The 11,246-nt window shown below is 38.3% G+C and overlaps 1 protein-coding gene across 1 annotated transcript; it reads left to right on the plus strand.

Annotated features, from left to right (window-relative positions):
• Nucleotides 1–1,005: 1,005 nt before the first annotated feature.
• LOC137284644 (CDGSH iron-sulfur domain-containing protein 2 homolog B-like) lies at nt 1,006–8,916 on the plus strand. The gene is made up of 3 exons (XM_067816534.1): nt 1,006–1,141; nt 3,829–4,037; nt 4,901–8,916. Exons 1-3 carry the CDS (start codon nt 1,045–1,047, stop codon nt 4,994–4,996), a joined length of 402 nt encoding a protein of 133 aa, XP_067672635.1. The 5' UTR covers nt 1,006–1,044; the 3' UTR covers nt 4,997–8,916.
• Nucleotides 8,917–11,246: the final 2,330 nt, after the last annotated feature.

Here is an 11,246-nt window from a genome sequence, read left to right on the forward strand (position 1 = left end):
CAATACAAGTACCATAGACTTCAAGTGATTTAATGAGTTACCAGCGTTGAGAAAACCTCGGCACCTGGAGTCTTTTAACAGAACGAGTCATCTGTGTGATGTTTGTGGGAAATGTCTTCACTGCCTTTAATCGCACGCGTACATCTCTCTCTTTGACGACTCGGGATATGTAATTCACATCCCATGGCAAGCATAGGATTCTTATTACATTCTGACAAACACATAAATTAATTGGTCACAGAGATGGAAAGTCGTAGTCTTGGTCATTGAATTGCATGAGAAACCAGATTAAGCGGATGTTTAATGTTCAAAATAAATCACAATATGTCCGTTGAGAAACGCATTATTTGTTCGTCTCGATGAAAAAACGAGTCATTGTTAATTCTACATGAGGGGTTGTGAGGTAACCTTGTGGTCAAAGCGCTCGCTCGTCATGCCGAAGACCCCGGTTCGATTCCTGACAAGGGTAGAATGTGTGGCCCATTTCTGGCGTCACCCGAGGTGATATTATTGGAAAAATGCTACAAGTGACTTAAAACTATACTCACTCAATCACTGAGACCATGTCGAATTGTAGATGACAGCTTTCCGAGTGACTTTGATGGCTGGAATCGCCTTAGCGACTTAGTGACACACTCCTTCCATGAAATAGTTCTCTCCTCAAAGAGGATGCTTCGCTGGTGAAACGCTGTTCAATAAGCTCCATTCAGGTTGTTAATGCACTGTAAAAGGAACCATGCGTTTTTCATGGATAGTATTCTTCATGTACTTCCTTTTCCATGTTATTGTTTTGCATATGTTTTGAATGTAGTTATAAACAGTTTATTCTATTGAAATTATGCATATTTACAAACATTTCATAATTTAGTATGATACTGAATTTATATCATTGTCACTAACTGATGCTTATATCTTGTATATAATAGTGGAACAAGACATATTCAAAAAGGTATTTTCACACATGCGTAGTTCGTTTGTGGTGTAATCGGATGCAATTCGTATTTTAAACATTCCGACAACCTCGTCTCCACTCAAGGTGTCAAGATGGAGTCTGTATCAACCTTGATTCGAGTTTCATTGCCTAACTATTTGAAAAACCTGCCAATACCAGACTCTGTGGGTGGCATTGCAAGTTTGTCGGGTTAGTATACAGTCTACAATAAGGAGACAGGAAAAGGTTTTAAACTGACAAGCAGCCTCAAGGTTTACCCGCACTTACGTGCTGTTGCCCTTTCTGAGTCGGTGTCATGTCTACCGTAAATGATGCGGCATGTTTCTGGTTGCTGGGTGGTTTCTCAGGTTTAACATGGAAATAAGGTGTTTATTCCCTTTTAGCATTTGAATTCCGGAACTGATGGGTTGACTGTCTTCTCATGTCGCTATTGTTACTACGTTTTACATAACATGTAGTCAGTATTTCTAAGGAAAGATTACCACCCGTGAGTTGCATAACCGGGATTTTCTTTTATCATATTATCATACTACACTCGCGCCAAAAAGTGTTCAGTTTCCAAGATGACACACATTTCGGTCGCGTCTGGTCATGGATAATAGAGTGTCAATTATATGCTTTACAACAACAGGCCACAGTGTTAGATTTGGGTGAAATTTTGAGTGGGTCCAAAGTGATGAAAATAATGTTTCTGGACCCCCTCCAATGTTAAATAGATGAGCAGGTGTAAAATAGAGGGGGTCCTCACTGAATTTAATGAGTCAAAACACTCCAAAACCCTCTCTTGAGCCAACATTGACGCCATAAAAAGTCAAAAAGTTGTCAGGCATATAAAAAAACTCAGCACTGATAAGTTTTCTATTCGGGACCACCAAACTCCCCTATATACACACACACACACCATCAACTTCATAGACCACTCTGAGTGCAATACCCAAGACACATGCCCCAGCATCTTTCTGATCACTTCACTTCAAAGCAACTTCTGGAATTGTATACATAAAAGTGGATGCTAGGTAGTGATGTCAACAACTAAAGTCGAAAAATCCTGCTGGTACCAAGAAACCTCATGCAAAATTTATTGCATTTCACTGATCTGTGAAAACTGAAACAATTTTGGCACAGCGGTGTATGCCTAATATTTATATAGTAAGAACTGATTGGCTGAACATGTATGTGTTAACAACATAGTGGATTACCATCAGCATTAAGCTTATGAATGTTACATGATAAAAGGATTAGGTAAATTGGTGAGTGATGTGTCACTTATATTATAAATTAATTGTTGTGTCACAATTTGTCAGTCACCAGAACAGTCCCTAGACCAGTCAAGCCAGCTCGATAGAAATTAACTCTTGAACAGAACATTCAACTGATGAATGATTTGATGCAGTTGCATCCAAAAGATTGTGTACTTAAGTACCAAATTGGCAGGCAAATAGTTTGGACATTTTATAAAAGCATCAGATGTATGAAACTGAATTCTATCAAAGCATAAATTCAGAAACAAAATGTGTGACTGAAAACAGTAAATTTGACAAAATTAACTTACTGAAGCATGATTTTTTACTTTTTTGTATTTTGTCTATCAACACATTGTTCAGGTATATGTTACAGAAGATCATTCTCAGTTTGAAAAGTTAAAAGTTCTCTAAACCAGCATGCCCTCTATGCTGGTATTCTTTGCTTGTCCCAGTGAAGGCTGGTTTAGAGGCCTTTACAGTATTTTGAAACAACACATGGGCCTATTGCATGTCCTTCCCATTTTTTGTGTTATTTTGCATATTGTTTACACATGATACAGTTGGGTAAGAGATAGTTTACCTTTACACATCTGAGTAGCTGTACCATTAGCCAACTGCAGGGCTTTTATGCTAGCACACGTAGCCATACTAGCTGTGCAAACAGAAGGTATTTTTTAAAAGGTATTGAATGAGTGAGTGAGTTTAGTTTTATGCTGCACTCAGAAATATTCCAGCCATATGGTGGCAGTTTGTAAATAATCGAGTCTGGACCAGACAGTCATATGACCAACAACATGAGCATCAATCTGCGCAATTCGGAACCAAGTCAGCAAGCCTGACCACCCGATCCCATTAGTCACCTCTTACGACATGCCAAGTCGCCTTTTATGGCAAGCATGGGTTGCTGAAGGCCTATTCTACACGGGGACCTTCATGGGTCTAAAAAGTATTGACTGTGTACGTACCCAAAGTGTCTTTAAACCTTAAACATAAACCTAACCCTTAAACCATAAAAACCCGTCAAAGTAATCCTGATAAATAAAATAAATTTACCAAAGCAGCACTGAAGTGGCTGACGTGGACGTTGTAATGCATTCTTACTGCTTTATACTAATTTACTTAATAAACACCCTTCCTGTGTAAGGATGCAAATTACTGAACGAAAAAGTGTAAATGTATATATATATATATATATATATATATATATATATATATAAATATAAGTTCCCATTTCTGATTCATTTAGTTATGTAAATCAAGTTGAATGCAAAATATAAAGATTATTTATAATAATTGTGCTTTCATAAAATGGTACTTGCAATAATACAAAATATAATACAAAATGCATCACCACAGGCTTTAGCACACAAATTCTTAACAGCACAGGGCTATCTCAATGACAGTTCGTGTAGAGACAACAGAACACTGAAAGTGCTCACTTGATTACCAGTCAGCTGTCTGATGTCACAGAGCATTGTTTCTGGTAACAAAGTTTCGCAAAGTACATTATAAGGTATTGTTTGAATGGTGCTGGACTCTAAAGGTAGACCAAATATTTTATTATATGAAAGTCCTACATTATTTTATCATATTTAAATTCCAATTGATTATCATGATTATTATTTCTTTCAGGTCAAGACTGGCTTTCGTTGGTACCTTTTGTAGGAACTGTATCACTCATAGTCTATGTTACTGTACAAGCCTTCAAGCCCAAAGTGGAAAAGAAGAACTTTCCAGTTAATCTCAAGATACAGAAGGAAAATGCTAAAGTTGTCAATATGGTTGACATTGAGGATCTAGGGGACAAAGTTAGCTACTGTCGATGCTGGCGCTCTAAAAAGGTAAGAGTCATGGTTAGGAAATGACTTTGACATCTTTCAGTGCAACCCTAATTTTGCTGATTGAGTTTGTGGTCTCCTGATTTAAAAACTGCTTTGTGATCAATGATTGTGGTTCACTTGACCTGTTGAAGCATCAGTTTGGCAACAGCAGTGAGGATGACTAGCCATGACTTCTGACACCTGTTATTAAAATTAGTTGACACATGTCAACTGTGTACATGCTTACTGGATTGTCTGATCCAGACACGATTATTTACAGACTGCCTCCATACAGCTGGAAGATTGCTCAAACTACACTGACTCACCTATTATATTCAACAGTTCAGTGTTGAATGTTTCTTCATGTTGGGCATGATCAATATTCTGTCTATATCCCATCAATATTCACATGTCACTTTGTACCTTGTAAGTGCAGAAATTGTGTACATGGTTTAAAACTGAATTTCATATCTTGTCCAGCATGAAGTCAAATCTGGGCAAGTAAACCAGTGTTTACTAACAAGGGTCATAAGTTAACAAAGGTTTGTTAACAAGCTAACCTGTGATGTCTTCTAACGACATAAAAATTGTTGTGTATGATCTTTTTTTTTTTTGATAAATCTTCTTTTGATTCTTCAAATTCAGTCCACCTGACGAAAGGGTCTGAAATGACCTAGAAACATTGTGTGTCAAAGAATTAAAAGAAGATTTATCCTTAAAGATCTGGTCAAGCTATCCCGTGGTGATAAAAAGACATGATCTGATTGGTTTAAAGTCAGCTCTAACAAAACCATACGGCATGGAAGCCAGTTTTATCCCCCCTAAAAGGCAAAGTGCTCTTGTGAAGAAGATGATTAACCATATGTACTTGCATCTTGTTTCAGTTTCCCCTCTGTGATGGCAGTCACAATAAACACAACGATGAAATGGGTGACAATGTTGGCCCCCTGGTGCTCAAGAGGAAGGAACCCTCAAAATAGTGGCTTTACACATGTGCCTCAAAGTCCCAGTACAGCTGATTATGTCAGTGACAGACAAGAGGAATCTGTCTTGTGTTTCAATATGTTCAGCCACAGTATCATTCCTTGGATATACACATTTATGCAGATAGTACAGCTTGGTGGCTTACATGTTTGACATGTTGACCTGTTACTAGTTCACGATATTTCACCTGTGCCTAGCTTATAGGTTTATATGTAATCATTATGTCTTAGTGCCATAGAAAACTGAATGGTAATGATGTAGAGGATTAAAGCTTAACTGCCAGCCAGAAGATAATCCAAAGGGTTATCAAGTTTGCCTTGAATGAGGTCTTTGTACAATCCTTTAATTGGGCAGATATGTCAGTGCTACATAATCATGTAACTGTTTAGAGGGCATTCAGCTTAGTACTGTGGCAGTGGCTTTCTACTCAGTTTCAAAGAAAAAGTACAAAAATGTCCTCACATTGACTTTAAAAGGTTTCTAATCTCAACAATATAACAATTCCTGTCCTCACCTATTAAGATACCATCAGTTGAACCATCATAAAAAACAAATCAACATTTGCATTTTCAATACAAGTATGCAAATTTTTTTGTCTGGGAAAGAAAATAAACAAATTTTGAATATCGATCTTGGTTGAATCCAGGAAATTGGGGAAGCGGAGATTGGGGTGTGAGGTGGGGTGTGTGGGTGTCAGGGTTCGCCAAAGTAGATACATCAGGCTGCACCATAATGTGCTAGGTTTTTATTCTCTTCCAGCCATGCTTTCTGAGAGTTTTGGCATCAACACTTCAAATCAAAGGAATCTGAATATTATAGGGTTTTCATCTGTACATAGCAAAAATTGTTTAAAAAAATTGAGATATGAATTGCTTAAACCCATCATCCTTCATTTCAAGTACTATTATATTAGAATAAAAGATCTGCTTTGATGAGACTGAAAAGCATCCAAGTTTAATTTTTTGGGACATAATCTTCTTCAAAATCACTATAATGATTTTGTCACATTGAATCACACAAGTGCACCATCAGGTGATGAAAAAAGTGTAGAGAGATGAGAAAAAATGCACCTTAATCTAACACTATTTATTATTCAAAGACAACTTATCATTATATTCAACTAATTTGGTATTTTAGGTGTTCTGCGTAATAAGTTGTAATACTAACCGCTTGCAGGTGGCCCTAGTAATTGACAAGTTTATATTTTGACTAATATTAAATAATTATTCTAATAGTAACAACAGGTATGTATATCAATATAATGACACGTCAAAATGACTTCAAAATGTTCCAATAGTACTCAATATTTGCCAAGGATCAAAACAGCTATCTTCAGTCAAAGTTGTGGTCATGATTAAATGTTGAGTTTAACGTTCACACTGTGTGTAACAAATCTACTCCACTATTCCTCTGATCATGTACATGGGTTAAGTTTAAAACAGGCCTAGCTTAATTGCAGTCAAAGGAAATTTTTGTCTTGTCATTGAGTCTTTCCAAGCCAGCTGGTTCAAGTCTCCACTACACACAGATAATGTCTCAGGGTCAGTTTCACACAGGGTTTATATGTCCTTATTGGAAGACCATAGTACATACATGTCCATACATGGTCTCTATGTAAAGAGAAGCTCATGTTTGTTCAAAGACCATATACCAGTGTTTAATGTCTGGTCTGCTACGTGGCTGTGTTATTATTTATCAAGAAATGAGAATTGCAAGATACCTGTAATCTTCAGACAGGAAACTGCACAAAGTACATGCCAGAGTCAGTGATTGCTTGCATGCTTACATGGTGACATTACATTATTTGTTACTAAGCTGTAGAGTTCATACGGCCATACATACGTATTTACAGCAGGTACTCACGGTGTTCATGGTCTGAACCAATGCTGATATGTTGAGATGGTGCCATGGCTGAATGTGATTATGGTAAACAATACCAGTTGTTTGTATTCATTCATCATGACTGTTTGAGTTGTCCAATACAAATAAGGAAAATTCCTCATCACCAACTGAGGTATATTTCATTACCCGTGTGAGACATTAGTATATATCCATGCTTTTGTACAGATGCTAGGCAGTAACTTATATTAAAAAGTATGTCTGCATCGATCTTGAAAGAGCAATTGGGTAGTCAGCTCCTCAGACTGGTGTCCAAGGTTCTAATATCAACATGGCTACATTGTGTGAAGCCCAGATCTGTTGGGCCTGACTGTGATATGCCTTGAAAATTGCAAAGGGCATAAAACCACTCATTCAACATCAGTAATGTTATGCCTTGTTGAACAGGGGATAAGTCGTTCTTTAACCAATAGCTGCTCTGTGACAGCCTGCAAATAGATATGATTGGTTGTTAGTCATGAGCATAATAGTATGACAGTTCTTTAAACGCAGTAAGATAATGAATAGCTCAACACTTTCACTGGTTCTGTAATTTGTCTTCAGTCAGACTTACGTTACAACTGTTTGAAAATATTCAGAATTGTTTTTGTGCTTCTTTCATTTGCTTTTGAAAAAAAATAATGCTAAACATTGTCCTAATTCTGGAAGTTTTACAATAACATTGTCACTCTGATTGCATGTAAGTTCAAAAGAGTTATCTTAGATTTCATCAAAAGTAATGAAGTTGGAAAATGACACTGAAGTGGCCTTATGTGGTATGTGTCTGCGCAAATGCTTGTTGTTTAGTCACAGATATTTAAAACTGAAAAATTTTAATTCTTTGGGCAATCGAAACCTTATGGACTTTTGTTTGTACTTAGATACCTGTTGCTTTAAGTATGGGATGTGTCACTGGATGTATATTTTCATTTTGGTTCTGTTACCTGTGATAAACAGTAACCCCACAAATGACATGAAGGTGAATCAAGATATGAGGCAAGATATTTTGACACTGTTGAAATAGTTGAGACACATGTTGCAGTGAGAAAGCAACTGTCTTTAGTTTCTTAGGGTCAAAGCAGTTTCCTTACATAATCATCTCTTTTATGTTCTTTTTATGCGCTGATGAGAGATCTATAGACATGTTTTACTTGAAATTTTGAGAAATTTGGTGTCATCTCAGTATATGGCTAATATGGAAAATAATAAAATAATCAAAAAGTTTGATGCCATGGTGAGGTTGAATTACCAAGAAGAAAAAAAAAACATTGTTTAAGGTGAACTCCGATCATTTGTTCCAAATTAGGGGGTACAGTATACCAGTTGTTATATAACTATTTATTGATCCTGAAGTGGTACATACACTAATAAAGGCCAGTTAAGTATGCAACGTCAAAAGTTGAAAACATACGTAAACATTTTTTTCGCATGTATTTTGTATGTGCTATGACTATCCAAAGGACATGTCTTGACCAGATACAGTGACATCAAACAAGACATTTGTTATGATCATTTTAAGGACATATACTGAACAGCAACAGAAACACAATTTAAACAAAAATTAAACTCCGACAAGTAAGTGTTCATGGGTATGTCTTCTGTTTAAAAACTTGATAAAAACCAGAGTTGCATTTCTTTTGCTTTTAAGTATGTGTTCTGGTCGGATCTATAGACATTGCATTGAAAATACTAAGGATTTTCCGACCTTGTCCATAAACATTTTAGCCAAACAAGATGAAAAGTGCTATCTAAAGGACATATATCAATCATACTGATATGTCAATACATGTATGAGCTGAGTAACTTCACAGCTGAGCATGTAACTGTGACTGTACAGCAAGTCTTCCAGTGTTGAACAAATTGTAACTGTTTGGATATTTTTCTGAGTGGATAGTGTATTTTTTTACAGATGAATGATTTGTAAATTTGTTGATGATAGACTTTGATGAGTGTTAGTTCTTGCACATTGTGAGGGACAGAGTTGTTTTCATTTGTTGTCATGTTTTCTAACAAAGAAATAAATGTATGATAATATGTATTCTTTTTGATTGTTATCTGTAGAGAAATGAATCAACGCGTTGGATGTCATCCAGCGATGCTGCATGGCACACTTCAGTGATATGTTTTATGTGCTGATATTCAAGCACATGTACACGTTTCACCTTGAAGATATTTGTAAAAGGGTCATTGTTCGGTCATAGCGTTTAACAAAAAATTATTAACGTTATGTAGAATACAGTTGTGGAAAACTGGAGTGCTGGTTTTATAAGATGCACATGTGGTCTCAAATAGTCACACTGGGGCCAAGATTGTGTTCATGAAAAGTGCAGAAAGCTGAGGTGCATACAGTATGATGTATACAGTATTGGTGGTCCTAATCGAGACAGCACTGTGACGAACAGTGGGAGTACATTGTACCTGGAGTTGTACTTCAGTTCCGCAATTGATTCCTGCCCTAGCAGGAGAGTGCTACTGTGATTTGACATGAACAATTGTCAAACTTTTTAACAGTGCTAAGTGGGAGTATTTTAATTTGACTAAACGGTTATGTGAGAATGGTCTAATTAGTGACACTGGATGTCCAAATTGGATTTGGTGGACATTGCAATGTGTTTAATATTCAAGGACCTATTATTACAGGACTTGATTAGTTTGACAAATATTTGACATTTTTTAAGTGACTAGCCCCTCAATGTTTTTCTGATAACTGTCATTTGTTTGTTCGTTTGGTGTTGGACTCGTCTTTTGACTTTTCTGCCACGGGGGTAAAATCTTGAGATTTAATTGTAATAAAGTAAAATACAACAATATGCAATTTATTATGTTATGTAATTACAAGAAACACAATATCGTATAAAAGCAAAGCTCAGACTTCCTGTGTGTTTCAGGCACAATGGCACTACTGGATGGTTTTACTCCTTACAGTCATCCAGTCCAGCCACAGCCCTATCAGGGAAGGTTTTCCACATGTTGATACTGTCGCTGATGTGGTTGGATAAGTTGCATGACGGTTCTGCTGATTGGGTGGGGGTTCTGTTGGCACCTGTGGTGGATAGGGCAGACAGAACAGGTCCCTGGGCCAACGTCATCATCTGCATCGTTTGCAGTTTAGTAGTCTTCCCTTGAGGGTCATGAGAGGCATTTGCCCTCAATCTGCCCATGAACACAGACAGGATTCTGCGACCCAGATTCAAGTCCAGCGACATGCTGGACTGTCGCACGTCACTGAAGAAGCGGAGACTTCCACACTGCGCGGGTAGACGAGGTGCCGGAGGAGGTCCTAGTTTAGACTTGCTACTGTAGGGGCTGAGCGGGATATTATTGTTGCTGGACAATAGGATGGAGAAGCACTTCACTTTTCTCCAGGTAGGTGCTCATTAGGCTGGTACACTTACTCGAGAACCTTAACCACAGTAACGGATGCAGGCTCACATCACCTTCTTCGACCAGTAAGCCTAAGCAACCAGTAAGCCTAAGCAGTTCTCGCCGTGTACTTCCGTGGAGCCATCACCTCCAAGACTTTTGTCTGGAAACTAATGGACTGCTCATCCCTGCTTGAATGTTGCTCGGCATTCGCCCCTCCTCGATCGTGACTGGCCTTCTTGGTGAACGATACTGATGGACTCCGCGAGACGGGCTCCATCCTCGAAGTTCCTGTTTTGGTTAGGACCTCCCACTGGTCACTGTCCATGTCCTCCATGGATGCTGCACCAGCTTCTTCTTCATTTGTAAATTCACAAGCAAAACAATCGCTATAAAACAAAGTTAAGAACCACCGAACACGTGTAATTGAAGGTAACAAGACCTGACCTGAGCTTGTAAACCCCGACTGTCGTCTTCTTAATTTCGACGACGTGGACCCTCAACCAGGAGAAGTGCTGGAGGATTCAGATATCCCTCTCTGTCAAGTCGCCATATCCGGACTTCCTGTGCACAAGACGAGAAGTGCTGGAGGATTCAGTTATCCCTCACTGTCAAGTCTCTAGCGCCATATCTGGACTTCCTGTGCACAAGACGGGTGTAGCGGGTGTAGATTGACCTGTACCAGGTGTTCAGGATGTCCAAATCCTTGTCCATGCTGGCTGTTTGGGATTGCCCTGAGTGTCTCTCTTTCTGATGTCCTTGATGGCGTTGACCTTGTTGTAGATAGGGCCGTGCACCTCGAGGCATGATGCCTCTGTTGCGGCCTTGGTCTTCTGTGGCTGAGTGGAATGTGTGACGTAAACAAGTTGAATGTGACTGCCCCCATGCTTGATGAGGCGATAGCTGTCTGCTTCCTTTTGCCTTTTGTACCCCTCTTGCCGACCATGGTGTATTTTGCTTGGACGTTCGAGGAGCGGAGTAGTTACAGATGACTGTGTTTGCATA

The sequence above is a fragment of the Haliotis asinina genome, chromosome 5, assembly GCF_037392515.1.
Source record: "Haliotis asinina isolate JCU_RB_2024 chromosome 5, JCU_Hal_asi_v2, whole genome shotgun sequence".
Classification (NCBI taxonomy): Eukaryota; Metazoa; Mollusca; class Gastropoda; order Lepetellida; family Haliotidae; genus Haliotis; species Haliotis asinina.

What these genes read in the sequence shown, in the direction of transcription:
- LOC137284644 (XM_067816534.1), top strand. Translation starts at nt 1,045, where the DNA reads ATGGAGTCTGTATCAACCTTGATTCGAGTTTCATTGCCTAACTATTTG. An exon ending in TGGCATTGCAAGTTTGTCGG is followed by an intron (nt 1,142 to 3,828) that starts GTTAGTATACAG and finishes TATTTCTTTCAG; the next exon opens with GTCAAGACTGGCTTTCGTTG. An exon ending in GATGCTGGCGCTCTAAAAAG is followed by an intron (nt 4,038 to 4,900) that starts GTAAGAGTCATG and finishes ATCTTGTTTCAG; the next exon opens with TTTCCCCTCTGTGATGGCAG.